General features: G+C 48.3%; 1 protein-coding gene across 1 annotated transcript in view; it reads left to right on the forward strand.

Annotated features, from left to right (window-relative positions):
- NOC2L (NOC2 like nucleolar associated transcriptional repressor) overlaps nt 1-24,554 on the forward strand; it is an 83,425-nt gene that overhangs the window by 31,495 nt on the left and 27,376 nt on the right. Inside the window, exons 12-15 of the mRNA XM_063145058.1 lie at nt 6,308-6,419; nt 16,254-16,367; nt 19,326-19,427; nt 23,658-23,801. Coding sequence (XP_063001128.1) covers nt 6,308-6,419; nt 16,254-16,367; nt 19,326-19,427; nt 23,658-23,801 — 472 coding nt within the window. The remainder of the gene's footprint in view (nt 1-6,307; nt 6,420-16,253; nt 16,368-19,325; nt 19,428-23,657; nt 23,802-24,554) is intronic.

Here is a 24,554-nt window from a genome sequence, read left to right on the forward strand (position 1 = left end):
TTGAAGCTGAGGAGAATCATCTCTCCAGATTAATGGAGTTAGGACTGAGGGAAGAAGAGAACTTGAAGCTGAAGAGAGTCATCTCTCCATGTTGATGGAGTTAGGACCGAGGGAAGAAGAGAATTGTATTTTCTGGCTAATGGAATTAGGATGAGTGGGAAGAATAGAACTTGAAGCTGAAGAGAGTCATTTCTCCAGTTTAATGGTAGTAGGACAGATGTAAGGAGAGAGGAACTTGGAAGAGATCTTCGCCCCGCCCTCAGTTTTATCCCCACTTCAGCCCTCTTGACGTGGGTTAGGCTGAGAGAGTGATTTATTGGCTCAAGGTTATGAATAAGGCTCGAGGCTGAACAGGGATTTTATTAGAATACGTTATGTACTGCTTTTTCTAAAGCGATTTACAGTAACAAAAGTGCATTTGAAACCAACAATAAAAACGTTCGTCCCTGAGTATTTCCTGGCACTCTAGGAACTGAGGAAAATGCCTTATATTAGGTCAGATGCTTGACCTATCTGGCCTAGTGTTTTCTACTCTGATTGGCAGCATCTTTTCCTATCTTTCCTGGAGATACTGGGGATTGAACCTACAACTGGGTTTTCCCATCATTTCCAACCTTTATGTTTTAAAACTGGAGGAGCCGGGGATTCAACCTGAGACCTTCTGCATGCAAAGCAAGTACTTTGCCGATGAACTACGGCTGCTTTCTCTAGCAACTTCACCACGTGCTGAAGGTCTAGTGACCTTTTCCTTGACTCTTTGGCTCTTTCCTTTCGGAGATCCATGTGGGTGGAGTGCTGTGCTTCCGCTGTAGAGGACAGTCGGAGGGTTAAAAAAAAAGTTCTTTACCAGCCGTTTCCTCTATGGTTCGGCTTCAGTGCGGTCATAGCTGAAACCTAGGGCCGCGTCCGGTCTTCCAAGCCAGCGAGAGATGAGGAGCTAGTAGAAATAATCCTTTCATTAAAAGACTTCTTGTAAAGGCTTTGGAGACTTCCTCTCCACACGGCACCCTGCTGTCCACTCTTTGCTCTGGTAGATCTATTTGCACAGGGATGAAAGCAAAGTTTGGGCTGGTTCAGCTTATTTTATTTATTTATTTATTTATTAAACCTATATACCGCTCCCATAGCCAGGGCTCTCTGGGCGGTTTACAGAAACGCCCAGAACTGTGCTACGTACTCCATGGAATTGAGTCCTAGCAAAGTGGGGTAGTTCTTCCCATCTGCCTTTTCCGTTTGCAAGTCCCGGCATCAAATCGTGTCTCTCGCGATGAATTCACTAGCGAGATGCCCTTCTCTCAGCCTGTAATGTGGGGAAAACAGCATTGGCCTACATTGCAGGGCCGTGGCAAGGGTTATTGCAATAAAGTACCTTCGGAAAAGTCACCGTTGTTAAGTTACTAAGGCACCATTTCTTCAGAGCGGTAAAGCAGCAGTTTCTGCAGCTGAAACTCTCCCCACGGCCTGAGTTCGATCCCAGCGGAAGCTGGTTTCAGGCAGCCGGCTCAGGTCGACTCAGCCTTCCATCCTTCCGAGGTTGGTAAAATGAGTACCCAGTTAGCTGGGGGAAAGGTAATAACGGCCGGGGAAGGCAACGGCAAACCACCCCACTATATAAGGCCTGCCAAGAAAACATCAGCGAAAGCTGGCATCCCTCCAAGAGTCAGTAATGACTCAGTGCTTGCACGAGAGGTTCCTTTCCTTTTCTAACCATATTCTGGCCTTAGTTTGGGAAGTCCAGGGGTCTGAGTTCCGGGACCCTGCAGGGACTATTTGTCAGCCGAAGTGGAACAGAAACGGATACGTGGTCCAATTCAGGCAGGTTGCAAGGTCCAGAACAGGAATCCGGGATAATGGAGAAGAGCTTCAGCTACCCTTCCTGCAGCCTGTTGTCTTCAGAATTGTTAGACCACAGCCACCATCATCCAGCTGTGAGCGATGGGACTTTTAATATAACACAGCTGGAGGAAGCGTGGTTGACGAAGGCTACCTTAGGAATTGTCCTCGTGGTAGAGAAACATTGTTCAGGTGGAGAGAAGCCATTAGCTAGGGCTCGGTGAACCAGGATTGGCCATCGAGGGTCAGCTTACTGAATGCTGCTGTTCTGTGCTGACTCCAGGTTTTGGGGGGCCTTTGGGCAAGACACCCTTAATAACCCCCCTTCCTCAGTGAGTCTATCTTCTCACTGCCACGGTCACCAGCTTCTCTTGCTCCTCCTCCTCCTCTTTCTCATCATGGCTCCCACTTGCTTGCTGGACTGGTAAAGAGCCAGGGAGCGAGGAGGCTGTGGCGTCCCCTGCTCCCCTTTTCACCACCGCTGTTGTCTGAGCAGCGTGAGAGGCAGGCGAACAAGCAGGTTGCCTTGGTGAAGAGGAGCAGCCCTCAAAACACACGACTCCCGTCTGCTAAGCCTGCCCAATGCTGGTGGTGCTAAGGCTAAGGTATCGAGAGTTTTGATACCTCAGCACCTTTCAAAAGAACCTCAGCACCTTTCAAAAGAGGCCGCTTTTGTCCACCTTCACGCGTGGGTTTGCTTCGGTGCACAGGTGTGTTTGTTTTGATGCACGCATGGGTTTATTGTAGTACCTTTCCGGGGTTGTGAGTTCAAGAACATGAGAGCACGCAGGTCTTTTTAATCTGGTCTCGACCGGAACAGCCCGCGCAAGAAAGCGACCTTGCTACCGGCCCAACGCTTTCCTATTTCTGTTTCACGACTCCGCTGGTCGTCCACCCGGGCGGGTGGTACGGGGGCCTGACCCATCCTTCATTCCTGGACTGTCCCTCGCCACAGGGAAGTTTTTAAGCCCAGCTGTCACATGGCTGAGCTCGCTGAAATGAATGGCCATGCTTTACAGTAAATCTATACCTTTTAACAGGTTTATCCCCCAATCAATTAATTCCTGTAGAAGGTTTTCGTCATCCCTTTGCCGGTTGCCAGGTCCCGGGCGCGAAAGTAGATTTATTTCCATAATGGATCCAGTGATAATTATTTCACTATTTGGTGGGGGAGCGTTAGGGTGAAGGGGGGGGGAGTGTGTGATTTATACGGTGCGGCTGATGCAGTTTCTCGCCCTCTTCGGTTTTTATGATCTCAGCAATCGTCCGTCGTCTCGGCGGGGGGCGGCCAGCGCCGGTGGGATTTGCTTCTCAGCAGCAGGGTTGTGATCAAGGAATGAGTTAGAAAAGATGAGGGTCTTGGGAAAGGGGTAAAAAAACGAAAGGTAATGGCTGCGCTTTACCTGAGCTCTCGGCGGCTGTTTTACCTAGAATCGTAGAATAGTAGAGTTGGAAGGGGCCTACAAGGCCGTCGAGTCCAACCCCCTGCTCAATGCAGGAACCCACTCTAAAGCATCCCTGACAGATGGTTGTCCAACTGCCTCTTAAATGCCTCTAGTGTGGGAGAGCCCACCACCTCCCTAGGTAACTAGTTCCATTGTCGTACTGCTCTAACAGTCAGGAAGTTTTTCCTGCTGTCCAGCCGGAATCTGACTTCCTGTCACTTGAGCCCATGATTCCGTGTCCTGCACTCTGGGAGGATCGAGAAGAGATCCTGGCCCTCCTCTGTGTGACAACCTTTTAAGTCTTTGAAGAGTGCTCTCATGTCTCCCCTCCATCTTCTCTTCTCCAGGCTAAACAGGCCCAGTTCTTTCAGCCTCTCTTCATAGGGCTTTGTTTCCAGACCCCTGATCATCCTGGTTGCCCTCCTCTGAACACGCTCCGGCTTGTCCGCGCCCTTCTTGAAGTGTGGATAACCTGAGCAGTTATTCTGGGGTAGCAACCCTTGATCTTGCTTCAGCTTCCATTTATAGAGACGCTTTTGGGGGCTGCATTCCAGTGGTGCAAAGAGAGCCCCCAAATACTCGAAATTCCTGCATGTTGTGGCTTAAAGTGGGCCCAGGAGAAGGCGGCATCGCCGTCTGGAGAATCCATGGCTGAGATGAACCGTTGGCTATCCTTAGATTCTTCGCTTCCTTGTTTTATCCTCCTTTGTCTGTGTTTTTTTCCATGTTACATTATTATACACCCACACCCATATATTCCACCTTTATGTCACAATATTTATTTATTATTGCATTTATATCCCGCCTTTTTTCCTCCAAGGAACCCAAGATGGTGTACATAATCCTCCTCTCCATTTTATCCTCACAACAACAACCCTGTGAGGTGGGTTGGGCTGAGAGTCTGTGACTGGCCCAAAGTCACCCAGTGGGTTTCCATGCTCAAGCGGGGACTAGAACCCGGATCTCCTGGCTCCAAATCCAACACTTTAGCCACTACACCGGCTCTCTATTGCCATGCTATTCCAATAAAAATGCCTACATAACATAACATTTAAATCACATTAAGTGTACTTTATTTTCCCACACACACACTTTTCAGATCAAATACTAGTGGTGTATTGGGGCCAAAAATTAATACTGGGTACTTTTCAAAGCTTTGTTATTTATTAAATGCAAGTCAAATACACGTGCTAAATTAAATATATCTTGGGCATCAGAAAATTTTCCAATGCAAACTGAACATCCTCCCAGAGTGTAGGACACGGAATAACGGGCTCAAGTTAAAGGAAGCCAGATTCCAGCTGGACATCAGGAAAAACCTCCTGACTGTTAGAGCAGTATGACAATGGAACCAGTTACCTAGGGAGGTTGTGGGCTCTCCCACACTCGAGGCCTTCAAGAGGCAGCTGGACAACCCTCTGTCAGGGATGCTTTAGGGTGGATTCCTGCATTGAGCAGGGGGTTGGACTCGATGGCCTTGTAGGCCCCTTCCAACTCTGCTATTCTATGATTCTATGATCTTTTTGATCGTCGTCTGCTTCATGTGTACCTAACCCGAGAATAGATCTCAAATGGGCCTAGGTGTGGTTCAGACATGGTTTCCCATCCAAGCACTAACCAGACCCAAACCTGCTTAGCTTCAGCCTCATGTACCGTCCGACCGCACCCATAACCCTCTTAGTCTTCCTCCCCATCTGAAATGAAGCCGGCGTAAACCTTGCTGCTTTGGCTTGCATCCGTCTCTCATTTTCCACTGCTTTTTTCTCTGGCAACTCTTTTCTGCTGTCGGTCTCGGACCACACTGAGGTACAGTGACACCATTGTGTTGTCTAGACATTCCCAGTAAGTCCTGTGTTACTGGTAATATTGGGGCTTTGTATCTCCCCCAGCACAGGTGACGCCGGGAGCTCAGCTCTTGCTTTCTAATAATAATAATTAATAAAAAATTATTTCTTACCCGCCTCTCCATTTTGATTGAGGCGGGGAGCAACGATAAACGATAAAATACATGATACTCAATTAAAACATAATATACATTGTAAGAAACATCCTAAAAACATCCTAAAAACATCTTAAAATTCCACTGGATAGGCCTGCCGGAAGAGATCAGTCTTTATAGCTTTCTTGAATGCTCGTAGACTGTTAAGTTGACGAGTCTCCTCTGGCAAGCCATTCCACAGTCTGGGAGCAGGTCCTCTGGGTAACAGTTGTTAATCTAGTTTTTGCTAACAGAAGTAGATTCTTCCCAGAGGACCTGAGTGTGTGGGGCGGGTTGTACGGGAGAAGGCCATCCCGCAGGTAGCCTGGACCCAACCCATGTAGGGCTTTAACGGTAATAACCAACACTTTATACTTTGCTCGGAAACTAATGCAGTGCAACAGTGCCTTCCCATCCATTTTCCCCAGCAACTGATGTATATAGGCTTGCAGACTCTGATCCAGATGACTGTACTACCTCCAGTATCAGAGGCAGTAAATATATACACCGGTTGCTGAGGAACATGGGTGGGAGGGTGCTGTTGCACCATGTCCTTGTGGATCCCTGGTTGACAGCTGGTTGGTCCATGTGTGAATAGAATGCTGGTCTAGATGATCCGTTGGTCTGATCTAGCTTGGCTCGTCTTGCGTTCTTAATTTCTCGGGCTCAATCCCTGGCGTCAAGGGAGGGGGCTTCCTCAGTGGTAGCCCCCCAGTTATGGAATGATCTCCCTGGCGAGGCCCGTTTGGGGAACATGTGCAGGAGGGGTGCTGTTGCACCATGTCCTTGTGGGTTTCCCACTGGTTGGCCTCTGAACAGAATACTGGACGAGACGGAGCCTTGTTTTGATCCAACATGGGTCCTCTTATGTTCTTACGTTTGTTGGAGTCATTCTACAAATTCTACAAATCAAGGGATGAACAGATTTGTCATTCTACAAATCAAGGGATGAACGAATTCCAATGAAAGAAAACTCTAAAGCAGGAGCAGAATTTGAATTCTGGAATATGTGTGATAATCATCTCTCCCTCTCTCTCTCTCTCCATGCAAGGCTGGTGCCCACGGCTCGTTTCTACCCCCTGCGCATGCACTGCGTCCGGGCTCTCACCCTGCTGTCGGAGAACACCCGGACGTTCATTCCCGTCTTGCCCTTCGTTTTGGAGGTGAGTCTTCTGCCCCGTTGATGTGCGTGACACTTTACCAGAGGCGGGAGGTCGGGTCTCTCCCCTGGGAGGCTTGTGGTTTACAAATCCACGTTGTGGGATAGCAGGTGAAAGGGAGGCAGGGGTGAACAGGGAAGAGTAGGCATCCGTTTCAGTCCCACTGGCTTGGGCTTGGTTACAATGGGGGTGGGGGTAGCATCTCCCGGTTTTGGAGGGCCTTTGAGCAAGATGTTCTCTGTGGGCCCCTCCATCCGTGAGTCTGCTTTCTTACAGCCATGGTGACCAGCTTGTCATGTTCCTCTTCCTCTTCCTCATCATGGCTCTGTTGAGTTATGGCTTTAAAAGCTGATTAGTTATGGCACAGACTGGGTTTCTGGCACATAACCTTTTGTGTTAAGTCTCTGTCTGGGCCTTCCAGAGACTAGCAGAGGTTGCAGCGGTTCTCAGCCAAGTCAGCAAAGACGTGAATTAAGACAGAGATTCATGTAGGTTAAAATAAACCTTTTACTGGCAAATAAATATATAATTTAATTATGGCAGTACAGATACAAATACTTACAAACGGTCAGTCAATACAGCTCACATCAAGTTGGGTAAGGGACATGGAAGTTAAGGTGAACATGAAAACACATTTACTTTTATAGACAACCTGTACAATGACGCAACTCCTTACAACCCTTAACTGAAGACAATCACTTAGACAATTATTCAATTATGACACTCAATGTCCAGGTGTAGAGTTGACCTTTAAGTTTCTGCTGAGTCTTCTGTTCTTCCAGATCCTCAGCAATTAACAAAGCAATGGAAGCCATAACCAGGATCCATTCCAGGATCCAACAGGCCCCACTTGCTTGCTAGGCAGGCAGAGAGCCAGGGAGCGAGGAGGCCGCGGCATCTATTCACTCCTCCTTCTCACCATCACTGTTGTCTGGGCCAGAGCGAGAGGCAGGTGAGCAAGCAGGTTGCCATGGGGAAGAGGAGGACCAATTCCATGAGGCTCTTGTCAGTGGGGCCCTGCTGGCTTGTGGGCCCTTAGTAGTAGAGCAGCTTACCCAAAAAATCGTGCACATTGGGATTACAAATGTGAAATTTGGTATGGCGGCATTTATGACCATGTAGATTAAAATGAGATATAGGGGCATCTTGGGAAATCATCGTGACGGCCGCCATCTTGGTTCTCCTCCTCCACGCTTTTCAAACCAAGGGGCTGAGCCAGTTTAACATACTTTTGCTGCTCCAACCCTACCCCCCTCCTTGCCCACAGCTCCCTTGTTTTTAAATATAAACAGATGAAACTTGGGACCCTGAGAGCTTTTAAGTAGGACTTTGGGTATGCCAAGCTTGAATCAGATCCGTTCATCCCTTGATTTTTTTTAAAAAATCCCCTAAAGCCATTGTTCCCTGCAAAATTCCACCTGTTTGCATCTGTGGAGGATCGGTTTTCCTTTACTTTGATAACGTTGAAAAATGTGACCTCTGAAAGTTTCAGGCTTGCAACACGAAGTGCAAGATCGGAATGAGGGTGAGATAGTGCATCTTGTTGACTTCTCAGACAAATGGGTAGGAATAAAACCTTTATATCTCGACGAGGGTTGCTCCTATGCAAAGATTGTTAATGACTTTTTTGTAGCAAATTTTATGCTCTTTAATTTTGTATTGCGACATCTTCCCTGTGAGGTTACAAATAATAGAGTTATTGGGCGAAGACTGGATTTTGGCCGCCATTTTCCAAGATGGCGGCCGCTACGATGATTTCCCAAGATGCCCCTACATCTCATTTTTAAACTACATGGTCATAAATGCCGCCATACCAAATTTCACGCCATGTGCACGATTTGGCCAGAAATTGTCGTTAAGCCGCTCTGCTATAGCAAATGCTTTTCCTTGATACCAGCATTTTTGGGGGTGGGGATGGAATCGGCTCGCCTGCTTAGTATCAGCCTCTCCAAAGTACTGAAAACTCAGAGGACAGCGTTGGAGTTGTCAGACGGCATTGACGAGTCATCCTTTGGCAAGGCTCTGTTTGGGGCAGAGGGGCTGCCCCACGCTTATACTCCTTAGGAGACTTAATACTCCGCCGTTCGAGATGCAAGGCCTATCCTGGCACTTACACTCTGACAACCCTCCATGCTGGGGGGAGAATCCTGCCGACGCGGCGGAATTTTCAAGCGGCGGGCGAAGCCTGTGCTCCTTGCAGCTTTCATTCCCTGCGGCCCAGAGAGACGGAGGTGTAAATCTCTTGAGATCTCTGCTGGTCGTACCTTCCCGCCAAATTGTTTTCTGATAAGCCATTGCCGGCTCCCAAATCGCATTCTGGGCAACTGGCATATGATGCTGGCTGGCTGGCATGAGCTTTTTTTTAAGGTGTGGGGGGGACACTTTGAGGAAGGCGTGAAGCAGGGAGCTTCCTGCCCCACAAGGGTTTTCAGGATGTATTGCCGGCCCATCCCTCCAGATCATTTTGGGGTGTGTGGGGGAATTCAGAGCCAAATCTCTGTTCCCCACTTGGCCACGCCCCCTCCCCCCCCCCCATCCCCAGATCATTCGGTAGTTTCCTGGCTTTTTAATGGTGTAGTGTGGTGTAGTGGCTAGAGTGTCAGACTAGGAGTTAGGAGAACCAGGTTCTATTGGCCATGGAAACCCACTGGGTGACTGTGGGCCAGTCACAGACTCTCAGCCCAACCCACCTCACAGGGTTGTTGTGAGGATAACATGGAGAGGAGGAGGAGGATTATGTATGCTGCTGCCTCGGGTCCCTTGGAGGAAAAAAGGCGGGATATCAATGCAATGATAAATAAATAAACTAAATAACGACAGTAAGAGCTTTAAAGCTAAAGTAGCCTGGTAATTTTTACTTGTATTTTAGTCCCACCCATTTTGCTTTTTTGCCCTGCACACCGTTGTAACGCAGGTGCTGAAAGCTCCGGAATTGAATCCGTCCTTGGGGCTGAAAAAGATTCCCCTGTTCTGCTCAAGACATTTCTTTTGCCGCTAGTCTGACACTTAGGAAGCCCCTCTGGGGCGTTTCGATGGGCCGGATTCACTTCTGGGGCTTCTAGTTGCTGACAGGATGATCAGGGGTCTGGAAACAAAGCCCTATGAAAAGAGACTGAAAGAACTGGGCAGGTTTAGCCTGGAGAAGAGAAGATTGAGGGGAGACAGGAGAGCGCTCTTCAAAGACTTGAAGGGTTGTCACACAGAGGAGGGCCAGGATCTCTTCTCGATCCTCCCAGAGTGCAGGACATGGAATAATGGGCTCAAGTGACAGGAAGTCAGATTCCAGCTGGACAGCAGGAAAAACTTCCTCACTGTTAGAGCAGTACGACAATGGAATCAGTTGCCTGGTGAGGTTGTGGGCTCTCCCACACTGGAGGCCTTCAAGAGGCAGCTGGACAACCATCTGTCAGGGATGCTTTAGGGTGGATTCCTGCATTGAGCAGGGGGTTGGACTCGATGGCCTTGTAGGCCCCTTCCAACTCTGCAATTCTATGATTCTATGACACCCCCACTCCCCTCCTGCCCCGATAGCTCTGGGAATACGTGCACTCCCTCCTTCTTGGATTGCGAAGTATTTTGTTTCTCGTTTGCAACTGGGCCACCATTACCAGGGTGTTTCCGTCAACCCCCCCATCCCGTGACATGGAATGGGGTGGGGGAACGAGGGCGCCCCGTCAACTCATGGGCGCAACAGCTCGAGTGCCCCTTGCCTTGTATCCCGGCCCAACCCAAGGGCTGGCCTCTACGCCTTCCTCTCGCTTTGCTCTTCCTGCAAAGCCCGTGCGCCGGGTCTGTGTGCATGTGCTGTTCCAACGGAAGCGAGAGATGGCAGATGGTGTGACCGGAGGAAGCCAGGAGCAGCTGCTGTTTGGGGATTGGCCAAGCCACCTTGGTCCGTTGCTAATCGCAGGGAAGTGAGAGAAAAAAAGAGAGAGAGGCTCCTGCGGTTTTTTAAAAAACGTCGTTGCGAACGTCCGTTCGTAAAACCACATCCTCTCCGCCGCGGAGCAGCCGGTGAGGCCTCTCCGTCTTTCCCGGGCCCCTTGCGGCTTGGGGGCTGCTTCCCTCCCTCCTTCTCGTGTGTCTCTCGTTTCCTCCCTCCGTTCTCGCTCTTGTGAGGTTCTGCCGCTGGGGTTGAGCGACAGAACACCTTTCACCCCACCTCCCCTTCCTTTGCTCTGTGTTTTTCCTTTTCTCTTCTCAACCTCCGGTAGAATAAAAACACAAAAAAAACACACAACAGTTTTTCTTCCCGTGGCAAACCACATATATCAACGCAGGCGTTCCAGCGGTTTGTACATGCTTTTCCGCCCGGCTTCCTCCACCGACCACATCCGATGCTGCTGTGGCCGGTGCTTCGCCCACCTGGGGCGTGGGGGAACGATAGGGACTGGTAACCCGCGTTGCTGTTGAAATACTTCGTTTATGTCCTTTTGGGGTGGTGATGGAATAAACTGCGGAAAACACACCCGCTTCTTAAATCTTTTGGCTTCAGTGGATGAATAGCTGGCTTGTTCCTCTATGGGAGGCCCTCAAAGATCTCCACTTTCTTATTTTTATATATTAAGAGGTGGGTTTTCTTAATCCGCCACCCTCCCTCCAAAAAGCTTCATGACTCTTTAACACCCACGTCTTCCTCACAACAAGCGTGCGAGGAAGGTTGGGCTGTGAGTTGTTGGCTTCGCTTGTTTCAGAAGTTCCGCCGAGAATATAAAGGTTCTCAAAGGCAGCTCGCGCTGTCTTAAAAAAATAAATGAAGCAAGCACACAGCAAGGTTGGTAAATAGAATTAAAAAGCAGAAATAGTGGATTTTTTTATATAAAAAAAGGAGGCAATGGAACCATCTCATTTCAGCACGTAAGAAGATGAAAACCAACCCTGTTAAATAAAATTAAACAAAGCACTCCTCAAAGCACAAGGGATAAAACCCACAGCTTTAAAACAATTCTGAAATGCAAGCCCATGCATGTCTCCTTAAGAGTAAGTCCCAAAAGTAAGTAAGATAGGGTGACCCTATGAAAAGGAGGACAGGGCTCCTGTATCTTTAACAGTTGTGTAGAGAAGGGGATTTCAGCAGGTGTCATTTGTATGCATGCAGCACCTGGTGAGATTCCCTCTTCATCACAACAGTTAAAGCTGCAGGAACCCTGCCGTCTTTTGTATCTGGTCACTCTAGCGTAGCTCCTGCGGCTTTAACTGTTACGATGAAGAGGGAATTTCACCAGGTGCTGCATGCATAACAGTGACACCTGCCGAAATCTCCTTTTCTACGCAACTATTAAAGATACAGGAGCCCTGTCCTCCTTTTCATAGGATCATCTTACGTAAGATGGAAGTCATATCAATGAGATTTACACTCAGGTTAATGGTTTAGGGGTGGTAACCTGTTCAATGGGGTGGTGGTAAATTTTGAAGTGGAGTCACTCATCCTGACCGTCTCCATCTTCACGGCCCCCCAAGAAGAGTTGACAAATCCAGGGCCGCTGTGTTGATCCACATCAACAAACCATTTCTAGAAGTTTTCATTTCCACCGGAAGCAGGTCTTTTCTCTGGTTAAGCCTCATCTAGATTATTGCATCCAGTTCTGGGCTCCACAATTCAAGAAGGACGCAGACAAGCTGGAGCGTGTCCAGAGGAGGGCAACCAGGATGATCAGGAGTCTGGAAACAAAACCCTATGAAGGGAGACTGAAACAACTGGGCATGTTTAGCCTGGAGAAGAGAAGATTGAGGGGAGACATGAGAGCACTCTTCAAATACTTGAAAGGTTGTCACACAGAGGAGAGCCAGGATCTCTTCTCGATCCTCCCAGAGTGCAGGACACGGAATAACGGGCTCAAGATAAAGGAAGCCAGATTCCGCCTGGACATCAGGAAAAACTTCCTGACTGTTAGAGCAGTACGACAATGGAATCAGTTACCTAGGGAGGTGGTGGGCTCTCCCACACTCGAGGCCTTCAAGAGGCAGCTGGACAACCCTCTGTCAGTGATGCTTTAGGGTGGGTTCCTGCATTGAGCAGGAGGTTGGACTCGATGGCCTTGTAAGCCCCTTCCAACTCTGCTATTCTATGATGCTATGATTCTATGACTTCTGATGGCAGGGATGCTTGGAGGAAGGAACGCAAAGGTGGCCCTTCCTTCGAGGACCCTGCCATGCAGAACTCCAAAGTTGAGAACTTCGAATTGTGTTCTGAAGCTGAACGGTAAACAAATGAAGATGCTTAAGAACTAGCAACACTGATGCCTGCCTTTTGGTCCTGGGCTAAAGCACCCTTCTCCCGTGGTGTTGGACTACAGCTCCCATTATCCCCAACAGTGGGCAAAACAGCACGTTTGACGTCCCGTTGCGATTTGCAGACCCCTATCACCGGGGCAGTGCTTGAACAATACTGGCAATCACAATTCTACATTCGCGAGGAGTTAAGTTTTTGCCTTGAGTCCTTTCCGAGAAAAGCTGTCTAAACAACAACAATAATCGTGTTATTACCCTACTGTCAACATTTTGGGTACTCTCCTAAATGCACCAACCTAGACAGAAAGAAAAGTCCTACCATTCCTGGGGATTGTAGGAATTTTTTTTTCCTGTCGACGCGCGCCTAGGATCGTGCCCTTAAAACAATGCAAATCAACACTGCTCCCTTGTCTTTGCAGCCCTTCCTCCATAATACAGATTTTTTTTATTGATGCGTCCTCAGTAAGATGCTCTTTCTCTCCCCGCCGTCTCGCTCCCATCCTGAGCAAACCCAAGGAAACGGCCCCGTTTCTCTGCTCCTTTCTCTCTCCCCCCCCCCCCCCCCCGGCCTCTTCCCCGGTTCCCTTTTCTCTGCCCTTGTCACGGCCGCGATGACAGCTCGTGCGTCTCGCACGGCCCCTCCAGGTGCTGGAATTCCCCAAGCCCCTGCCACTGAAAATAAGAGCGCGATCCGTGATGGGCCTTGACAGCTGCTTCTGCTTCCCCGGTGCGGAGGGCTCCTGCCCCTGGTGGCTTTTTCTCCTCCTCCTCCTCCTCCTCCTCCTCTCATTTGGAGGGGGGAGATGTGTGTCAAGAGAAGAGTGGGTGGGCGCCATCCCATAATCTGGACCAAGTTGGAGGACAGTGCCAGCGGCGGTGACGGAATGGAGCGGCGTGTGCGGGGTTTAATTCCATTTTATTTGGGGGGGGGATTCTGCTCAACTTACAGTGCGTTTCGATTATTATAATTTGGGGAGCGGGGGTGGCGGCTGACAGGCGCTTGTCTCCGCATCCGTAGCAATGTTCAACTCCAGTGCTGAAAGGCAAGTGTGGGTAAACAACGTGGAAACCCCCTCTTCCCCCCGCCCCAAACTCCTGCCCCCGTGGGGGACAAGTCTGGCATGCCAATTTAAAAATCATCTCCTTTTCCCCCCAGGGCGTTGCGGGAAGGGAAGAGGGTTAACCCTCATAGGCTCGGAGAGACACTTAGAAACACACACGCGGCTGACACTTTAAATAGCTGAAGCTTCGTCGCTGACTGATATGTGAGGCTTGCATTGTTAGGGCTCCCAGGAGGGTATTTGGGACGCAGAGACGGGATAAAGACTGAGGAATTGGGGAGCAATCACATGTTATTCTACCACCATCATGCAGCAGGTGAAGGTTAGCATACAAAGACCCGTGCGATTTCGTTTTGTGAGGCCAAGCGAGAGCGTGGGATTTGGTCCAGTCTCCGCTTAGTAGACAGTTCCTTTCCCAATGATAGGTGATCAGATCAGATTTGCTTATTAGTAATAGAATCAAGCCACCGCCAAACAGATATTTTAAAAAAGATAGGAGAGCGATACAAAGGTAACATATTTACCTAAAGTTTTTTTTAAAAAGACTTTGATTATAAAATTTTGGAAAAAGAAAGAAAAAATGTGGCTACATACGGTAACATCCAATGTATTTAAAGTAGACCCATTGAAATGAATAGGACCTAAGTTGGTCATGAATAGCTAAAGTCCCATTGTTTTCAGTGGTTCTACTCTTAAGTAGGGCTTATGTTGAATTTTACCAATAGGTTTGAATGAATCTGTATCTATCCGAAAACACAGGTTTCCAAGAAAAACAGACCCAATATCCAAATTGGTGTCTATTCGCAAGTTGGATATTACACAGTAGCTGTTCAAATGTTGAAAGTGTTGTAAGGCCTTCAGTCCTTTGCATTATAGGAAGTTTATCCTTCCAATGTTGTGATATCAGTCTTTTAGCTATCAGAAAGGTGTGGAGAATCCGTTTGTGCTGGCGATGTTTTAACTTCCAGGAAGCAGGTAGATAATTTAAAAGAGCACGTACATCAGTAAATATAACATAGCGTTCCAATACAATGTTTATCCATATAATAACCTTCTCCCCAAAAAGGGCAGCTACAACATAGGCTTAAAAGAGGCATTAGTTGTGTTACACCTTAAACAGTTAGCTGACTTTGACAAACCCTTATTAAATAGATTTTGGGGTGTGTGTGTGTATCAAATACGCAAGAAACAGAAGTTTTAGGCGATCAGTGAAAAGAGCATTCCACCATGTTAAGGCCGAAATTGGGGGTGGGTCATTCTGACGTTCATAAAATCACAGATATAATTGAATAAGGTTCCCTTCTGCCCCTGAAGCACCCATCAGGGGGGACGCTACATCCTCACGTATTGTCACTTTTGGGGGGATTTTGTAGAAATAGGAAAATGACACCCTCCAGAAAGGAGTGCGAGAGGAGAGTGATGCTGCTGGCCTTCTTAGCTCCCAAAATTTCATAAGGGTTTTCTTTCTTTCTTTTTTTGGTTGTGGTGATGGGGGCTGTCCCCTAATAATTGGAGCCAAAACTTCTCCTAGAAGAACACTGGGCTCAACATTTCACGTTTTACTGCTTTGCGTTTAAGCTAGTGCTGTTTTAACTTATGCGATGTATGTAATGCGTTTGCAGTTTTAAAGCTGCTTCTCCGGCAACATTTTTTGCTGTTGCTATAAACACATATAGGGGTGGGTAGAGGGTCTAGTTTTTAAATTTTGATTAGTTTTACGGTTTCAGTATGTTGTGAGACGCAAAGGTGGCATAACTGCTTCTCGCTGTGTGCGCTCTCTGGCTTTCTCCTTCCCTTCCCCGCCTTCCTAGTGCTTGTTTTAGATTGTAAGCGCCTTGGGAGCGTAGACTGCTTTCTCTTTTTTGCTGTCTCTTTTTCTTTTCTTCTTGAACCTCTTTCGGACCAAGTGACAAATTCAATTTTTGAGTGGGTCAAAGGCAAAGGGGTGGTGGTGGAACCAAAACTACCCCCCAAAAAAGAAAGATACCACCCTATTTTAGCTTAAAGCTCTTCCTGCCATAACTAAGCTTTAGGAGAGGCGTTTCAGCTTTTGAGAATGGGGAAAAAGCTGCACGAAAGCCGGAGGGATCATGATTGGCACTTGGGGGGAAAGGGCCTAGGGGAATGAGCATGGCCATTTGGGATAGGCAGTGTGGTGTAGTGGCTAGAGTGTTGGACTGGGAGTCGGGAGATCCGAGTTCTAGTCCTCACTTGGCCATGGAAATCCACTGGGTGACTGAGCCAGTCACAGACGCTCAGCCCAACCTACCTCACAGGGTTGTTGTTGTGAGGATAGAAATAGAGAGGAGGAGGGTTATGTACGCCGCCTTGGGTTCTTTGGAGGAAAAAAGGTGGGATATAAATGCAATAATAAATAAAATAAATATGCAGACGGGTTAGGCGTGGCCCTTCTCCGGGTCAGACGGACGTGGCCCTCCTATGCCCAAGGTTCTGCACCGTTGATGTATAAAGTAATATACACACACACACGCACACATATACACTGGAGCTGCATAAATAACTACCACATCTTTCTCTCTTGTAGATTTTCCAGCAGGTCGATTTCAACAAGAAACCGGGACGGATGAGTGCCAAGCCCCTAAACTTCGCCGTGGTCTTGAAGCTTTCCAACGCCAACCTGCAGGAGAAAGCCTTCCGGGTAGGGGGCCGGGTTGGTGGGCGGTGGGGGGAACACAGGTCGTTGGGAGATCTTGTGGGGCATCGTTGGGTGTGTGTGTGGTGGAGATCCCCCCCCCCATCCCCCCGTCTTCGTTGATTCTTTTCGGGTTTATTTTTTGTGTGCTTCCTTAAAGTCTGCCAGTGCGTTTGCCTTGTGTGTGAGCGGTGTTGTTTTGGCTTCACGAGCAACGTCGCTCACAGCCTGCACGTTGGAAATGGAATAAAATCTAAAACAGCAGCTGGCAGAGCCAGGATCAAAAGCGATCAGTGGAGATAAATCGCCTGGAAGAAGGCAAAAGGTGTTTGGTGCTACAGTGACATGGGTAGGCGCCCTGGGAGAGCATTGCCATCACCAAGGAAGCCCCTTTCCCTGCTTGAGCACCCTTTTGACACATTACATAGAAGCCTAGGAAACACATTACATAGAAACTGAGTCAGGCTTTTGATCCGTTTGTTTGTTTATTTATTTATTGCACTTATCTACCGCTCCCATAGCTGGGGCTCTCTGGGCGGTTTACAAAAGTTCTAAAATTAAGATAAAAATGAGTATACAAAATTTAAAACTCTAAAACACAGAACATACACACATAAAGCATTAAAAACCGTTAAAAAAACTAAACACGTGGGTGATTAAGATGTGCCGCCATATGCCTGGGCAAAGAGGAAAGTCTTAACCTGGCGCCGGAAAGATAGCAGCGTTGGTGCCGGGCGAGCCTCGTCAGGGAGATCGTTCCACAGTCTGGGGGCCACCACCGAAAAGGCCCTGTCCCTCGTTGCCGCACTCCGAGCCTCTCTCGGAGTAGGCACCCGGAGGGGGACCTTAGATGTTGAACGTAGTGACTGGGTATATTCACGTCGGGAGAGGCGTTCCGTCAGGTATTGTGGTCTCAAGCCGTGTAAGGCTTTATAGGTCAAAACCAGCACTTTGAATTGGGCTCGGAAACATACAGGCAGCCAGTGCAAGCGGATCAGAGCAGGTGTTACATGGTCAAACCTTCTGGTTCCCGAAATCAATCTGGCCGCTGCATTTTGTACGAGCTGCAGCTTCCGAACCGTCTTCAAAGGCTCGTTGGATTTCCAGGCTGGAGTTTGTCCAGCCTTACCCGGAGATGTCAGGGCTTAAACCTGGGAATTTCTGCATGCAGAGCAGGGCCTGTACCCATGAGCCACAGCTCCTCCTGCTATTCCCTGGGTCCGGCTTGAGTAGAAGGCAGCTCCACATCTTAGGAACATAAGATGCCCTATGAGGAGAGAGTGACAGAATGGGGCATGTTTAGCCTGGAGAAGAGAAGGCTGAGGGGAGACATGAGAGCCCTCTTCAAATACTTGAAAGGCTGTCACACAGACGAGGGACAGGATCTCTTCTCGATCCTCCTAGAGTACAGGACATAGAATAACGGGCTCAAGTTAAAGGAAGCCAGATTCTGGCTGGACAGCAGGAAAAACGTCCTGACTGTTAGAGTGGTATGACAATGGAACCAATTACCTAGGGAGGTTATGGGCTCTCCCACACGAGAGGCATTCAAAATGCAGCCGGACAGCCATCTGTCAGGGTGCTTTAAGGTGGATTCCTGCATTGAGCAGGGGGTTGGACTTGATGGCCTTGTAGGCCCCTTCCAACTCAACCATTCTATGATTCTATGATCCTGAGTCAGACAGTTAGTCCATCTAGCAAGTGGCTCTCCAAGGTGTTCTCCAACCCTATTGAGAGATGGTAGGATTAGAACCTGGGGCATTTTGCATACAGGGCTGCTGAGCTACGGCCCGTTCCAAAAGGGGACTCCATTTATTTATTTATTTATTACATTTCTATACCGCCCAATAGCCGGAGCTCTCTGGGCGGTTCACAAAAATTAAAAACATTCAAAGTATAAAACAACAGTATAAAACCATAGTACAAAATACAATATAAAAGCTCAACCAGATAAAAACAGCAGCAATGCAAAATTACAAATTTAAAACACCAAGTTAAAATGCTGGGAGAATAAAAAGGTCTTCACCTGGCGTCTAAAAGCATATAACGTGGGTGCCAAGCGAACCTCCTTAGGGAGCTCATTCCACAGCTGGGGTGCCACAGCAGAGAAGGCCCTCCTCCTGGTAGCCACCTGCCTCACTTCCTTTGGCAGGGGCTCACGGAGAAGGACCCCTGAGGATGACCTTAGGGTCCAGGAAGGTACATATGGGAGGAGGCGTTCCTTCAGATAACCTGGCCCCAAGCCGTTTAGGGCTTTAAATGTTAATACCAGCACTTTGAATCGGGCCCGGACCTGGACTGGCAGCCAATGAAGTTGTAAAAGGACTGGCGTAATGTGGTCTCGCCGGCCAGTCCCTGTTAGTAACCGTGCTGCCCTGTTTTGTACCAGTTGAAGTTTCCGGACCGTTTTCAAAGGCAGCCCCACGTTTAACGCATTGCAGTAATCCAAACGAGAGGTTATCAGAGCATGGATAACTGTAGCTAGGCTATCTCTGTCCAGATAAGGGCGTAGTTGGTATATCAACCTAAGCTGAGAAAAGGTGCTCTTTGCCACTGAGTTCACCTGTGCCTCAAGTGACAGTTCTGGATCCAAGAGCACCCCCAAACTATGGACCCGATCCTTTAGGGAGAGTGCAACCTCGTCCAGGACAGGGCAAACATCACCTCGCCAATGTGATTACATTTGACAGCCAAGTAGGGCTTGCGGCAGTTAGCGCTCGCTGCGTGTGCAGAGCATCGGATTAGATTCACCCTGGGGGAGCCGCCTTCGTGATTTTGGTGTCTCCTCTGCTGTTAGTGCTAGCTGACAGCAGTTCAGGGGTTACAAGAGTGGATATTTCCAGCCCTATCAGGATTGAACCTGGGAGCTTGTGCATGCAAATCCTGAATTCCGCGTTGAGCAGCAACCCTTTTTCTGGAGGTGTGGAAGTATTCATTCGTTTTCCGTTTTTGTGTGTGTGCTAGGACGGTCTTATTGAACAGCTGTACGACCTGACTTTGGAGTACCTCCACGGCCACGCCTACACGATTGGTTTTCCAGAGCTAGCGCTTCCGGCCATCCTTCAGGTAAAGGAGTTTGGCAGGGCGTCCATTAAACTTTTCAAAACCTTGGGTTCGAAGGTATTTCTTCATTGTGCCCTCTTTCGTAGTGCTATATTTCTGATGGGCGTCTCAGATTGGATGGGCGTGTTCAGAGGAGGGCAACCAGAATGATCAGGGGTCTGGAAACAAAGCCCTATGAAGAGAGACTGAAAGAACTGGGCCTGTTTAGCCTGGAGAAGAGAAGATTGAGGGGAGACATGATAGCACTCTTCAAATACTTAAAAGGTTGTCACACAGAGGAGGGCCAGGATCTCTTCTCGATCCTCCCAGAGTGCAGGACACGGAATAACGGGCTCAAGTGACAGGAAGCCAGATGGACATCAGGAAAAACTTCCTGACTGTTAGAGCAGTACGACAATGGAACCAGTTACCTAGGGAGGTGGTGGGCTCTCCCACACTAGAAGCATTCTGGGCAACCATCTGTCAGGGATGGTTTAGGGTGGATTCCTGCATTGAGCAGGGGGTTGGACTCAATGTCCTTGTAGGCCCCTTCCAACTCTGCTATTCTGATTCTATGATTCTATGAAATTCGGTTCCCCAACCTATTAGTGTGGGCTAACTCCTCTCCAGCCAGCATTGGGCATTCTATTCTATTTCTATTTATTACATTTATATCCCAGCTTTTTTCCACTGTGGGAGAAAGTTCCCGGGTGGCCTCCCCTCCCAAGTACTGACCTGCTTACCTTCAGCAAGATGGCTGCTTCACCTGCCTTCAGGCCAGGCCCTGGTAGTCCGAAACATCTAGAGGGTGCCATATTGGGGAAGAATGTTCTACATTGTAAGCTCTTTGGGGCAGGTGTCCGTTGCCTTCGTACACTGTACAGAGCCATGCCAACCAGTGTCACGATATAAACAATCATGTCTTATTACTTCTATAAGAATCTTAATTCAGTAATTCTGTGGCGTCACGAGATTCCTGAAGGCTTCCCCCTGCACACTTTCAAGCAGCTTTTCAGCCACGAGGGCTAGAAGTTTAGCTTTATTCTTATTATTTTTTTTAAAAAAATGGGATCTGGTTTCCCGAGAGAGCCACCCATGGTGACATTTCCTGGCTTCCCTCCCTCATAGAATCGTCGCACGCTCACCGACGTGGGGGAAAACAAGCAGACCTCACCTCTTCACCACTTCAAAACTATGACTCTAACCATGGCTTAGAGTAGTGGTTCCCAAACTTTTTCAGGTCACCGCCCCCTTGGTTCCACAAACTCATGCCCAGCGCCCCCCTACCCTACACTATAAAATTCATTACTCAGAATAGTGGCTTTCAACGACCCACTAAGGAAGATAATAACAATAAAATTCAAAACAGTAACAATTAATTGAATATTTATTCAAAATGCATTTTTTAGTTGATTCAATTAAACATAATTGACGAACTTGATCCAGTGATACCATCTTTTCAAAGTCTGATAGGCATTTAGCAAGAATATTAGATATCACCTTTAGTAACTAGGGTAGAGTACTTCACTATTCTGTAAATTCTTAATGTGATGGATGGGCTTGATGAAGTGAGACCAGTTTCCCAATGTCCGGTTTAAAGTCACTTAACGTGAGTCTTAAATCGCCCCGTTTAGTAATCTGGAGTCGATTTCTTTTCTTGGAGAGAAGTAGGCAGACCACACTAAAACCACGTTCCACCCAATATGATGTTGGAAATGCAACCAGGAGCTTCTGAACCACTCTCCGTAGTGCAGGAGAGCGACCAGAAATTTCCTTCTGTAACCAAAACTCCTGGTACGGAAAAGACCACCTTGAGCGCCCCCCCTATGCAATCCCACCACCCCCTTTGGGAACCACTGGCTTAGAGTCACGGTTTTGAGGCACAGAGGAGGTCTTTTCTCATTCAAACCCAACAGAAACAGTCGAAGATTTTAGAATTTTATCAAAGCGTTCCATTTTGCTACACTCTCTGGGTGGCTTATGCCGTTGGGGAACGCCTTTCCCCCGCTTTTTTAAAGACGCCTCTCTGGGCTACGGTGTTCCTTCCCATTTTGACCCTGCCCTTCCTGGAATTCCACCCACCCACCCCCATGGCTGTGGGGCTTGGCTCCCCAGCTCAGTCTGGCTTATTCCTGGACCGCTGCTTAGCAGGCTCCAGGGCGAATGTTTAATGTTTACAGTCTTCTCGTGTGTTTTTTTGGCTTGGAAAGCAGGAAGCAAATTGGGGCAGATTTTTTTTAAAAATGACGTGGCGGAAGTTCTTCCTCTCTGGCCCGAACCCCAAACAGGCCTTTTGTCAGAGGGGGAAAAAGAGACACAGAGAAACAAAAATGGGATGGCAGAAAAAAGAAGGCATGTTGCTTAAAAGCCAAGGAGTGACGAGGCCAAACGAATCTCCCTTAGAAGGGGATTGCATAATTTCCAGGCCGCTGTTGACGAGGCCTCGGTCCATGTCGTCGCCCAGGCCGACTTAGGCAGTGTGGAATTCCGAACAGGAGATTTGGATGGCCAGTGGCGCCATCTGGGAAGGAGGCCGATAAAAATGGCTTAAGCCTCAAACACAGGGCTTCAAATGTCGGGAGAGTCTGCTTGAAATTGGAGGGGGCAGATTCTTTCTCGCTTTGGCCTCGCTTCACCCAACAGGGCGGATTGTCGCGGGTTAATGACTGAACACCTTTATTCACAAACATTGCTTGGGTCGCTGTTGAAGGAATGAAAGCGTCAACGGAATCTTGGCAAACATTCCGGCAGTAACGGACGTGAAAGGTCTGTTTGGTTGAGATAAAGCCTAATTATTAATTAACGATCCTTAACCTCAGCGACCTGTAATGCCTGTTTCTGGGGGAGTGCAGGTGCACTCAGGTGCTGTTTTGAAGATATCACCTCCAGTCGGGGTTCGCGGCATGAACTGGCCATCATGGGTTAATCCCACACTTAATCCTTGGTTAGTAGTTGGGTTACGTGCGGATTGCCAAGTTTGCACAACCGCCCTGATCGGAGGTCACACAATCAAAATGGCGGTTGCATGCGCTGAGTTCGATCCCAGCAGATGCTGGTTTCAGGCAGCTGGCTCGGGTCGACTCAGCCTTCCATCCTCCCGAGGTCGGTAAAATGAGTACCCAGCTAGCTGGGGGAAAGGTAATCACGGCCAGGGAAGGCAACGGCAAACCACCCCGCTATAAGGCCTGCCAAGAAAACGTCAGCGAAAGCTGGCGTCCCTCCAAGAGTCAGCAATGACTCAGTGCTTGCACGAGAGGTTCCTTTCCTTTCCTTCCTAACCCAAAGTAAGCCGCTGTGTCGTGCAAAATGGCCCTGTCTGTCTGTCTGTCTGTCTGTCTTTCTTTCTTTCTTTCTTCATGTAAAGACCTGCGTTGAGGCTTCCAACCTGAAAACAACACATCTTGATCCGTTTGGGATAAGCTAATAAAACGGACGTCTTGTTTTCTGCCTGGAGGCGGGAGCGTTTCCTTTGCAAAAAAGGGAACACTCCCCGGCCCAACGTGCTCTTTCAGTTTCCCCTCAGCCTTTCTGACTTTTCTATCCACGACTGCAGCCTCAGATAATCTGGGGCAAGAGGAAATACATCTGGCTGTGCTCTCCTTGACGCAGGAAAAGCCAGGTGGCAGAAGCAGTGAGGGAACTAAGAGAGAATGTTTTACATTAACTTCATAACGTATTTGGATGAGGTTGTGCAAACCAGCTAGCCATTATGCTTTTGAGCGATTTGTTTAGCTCAATTCGGTCGGGGTCAGGTTAGAATAGCAGTGGGGTGTCTTGTCCCCCGGAAACGGGCATTACAGGCCTCTGAGGTTAAGGACCATTAAATAATGACTAGGCTTTATCTCAACCAAACGGACCTTTCACGTCCGTTACTGCCGGAATGTTTGCCAAGATTCCGTTGACGCTTTCGTTCCTTCAACAGTGACCCAAGCAATGCTTGTGAATAAAGGTGTTTCTTTTTCTTTTTGTGAAAAGGCTACTCTAGCCAACTTTTTCTGCCCAGGAGGACCGTAGCCGTTACGCTCCGTAGGCCCTGTTTTTGGAATTACAGCTGAGGTTCTTGAGGATGCTGAACTCCTCCTGGCCCGGTGTCTGTGCTTTTACTGGCTTGGGTCTGAAAACCGTTACATAAAAAGTTGTGTGGAATAGAGTCAGGATTTTTTTTAAAATAAAATAAAATTGGGAGCAGTTCATGGAATTTTTCCTCCCGTCTCATTCCTTTCCTGTTCCTCCTGCTTCCTCCTCCTCCTGCAGCTCAAATCTTTCCTGAAGGAGTGCAAGGTTGCCAACTATTGCAAGACGATTCGTCAGCTCTTGGAGAAGTTGCAGGAAAACTCCGCCTACATCACCACCAAACGTCAGAAAGCGACCTTCGGCGTTGCCAATCGGGACGCAGTGGTGAGTCTCTTATGTTCTCTCTGTCTCTCTCTCTCTCTTTGTGGGTCGGTATACCTGGAGGCCTTGGATTCGTCAAGCCCAGCACGTCGCATGATGTGTTCTGCATACAAGTTGAATAGGTAAGGTGAGAGTATACAACCCTGCTGGAGTTAAAATCGCAGGAAGAAACATTAACAATCTCAGATATGCAGATGACACCACTTTGATGGCTGAAAGCGAGGAGGAGCTGAGGAGCCTTATGACGAAGGTGAAAGAAGAAAGTGCAAACGCCGGGTTGCAGTTAAACCTCAAAAAAACCAAGATTATGGCAACCAGCTTGATTGGTAACTGGCAAATAGAGGGAGAAAACGTGGAGGCAGTGACAGACTTTGTATTTCTGGGCGCAAAGATTACTGCAGACGCTGACTGCAGCCAGGAAATCAGAAGACGTTTACTGTATTTTCTGGCGTATAAGACTACTTTTTAACCCAGGAAAATCTTCTCAAAAGTTGGGGGTCGTCTTATACGCCCAGTCGTCTTATACGCCGGAAAATACGGTACTTCTTGGGAGGAGAGCAATGACAAATCTTGATAAAATAGTTAAGAGCAGAGACACCACACTGACAACAAAGAACCGCATAGTTAAAGCAATGGTATTCCCCGTAGTAACCTACGGATGCGAGAGCTGGACCATAAGGAAGGCTGAGCGAAGGAAGATAGACGCTTTTGAACTGTGGTGTTGGAGGAAAATGCTGAGAGTGCCTTGGACTGCAA

The sequence above is a fragment of the Elgaria multicarinata genome, chromosome 20 (genome assembly GCF_023053635.1).
Source record: "Elgaria multicarinata webbii isolate HBS135686 ecotype San Diego chromosome 20, rElgMul1.1.pri, whole genome shotgun sequence".
NCBI lineage: Eukaryota > Metazoa > Chordata > Lepidosauria > Squamata > Anguidae > Elgaria > Elgaria multicarinata.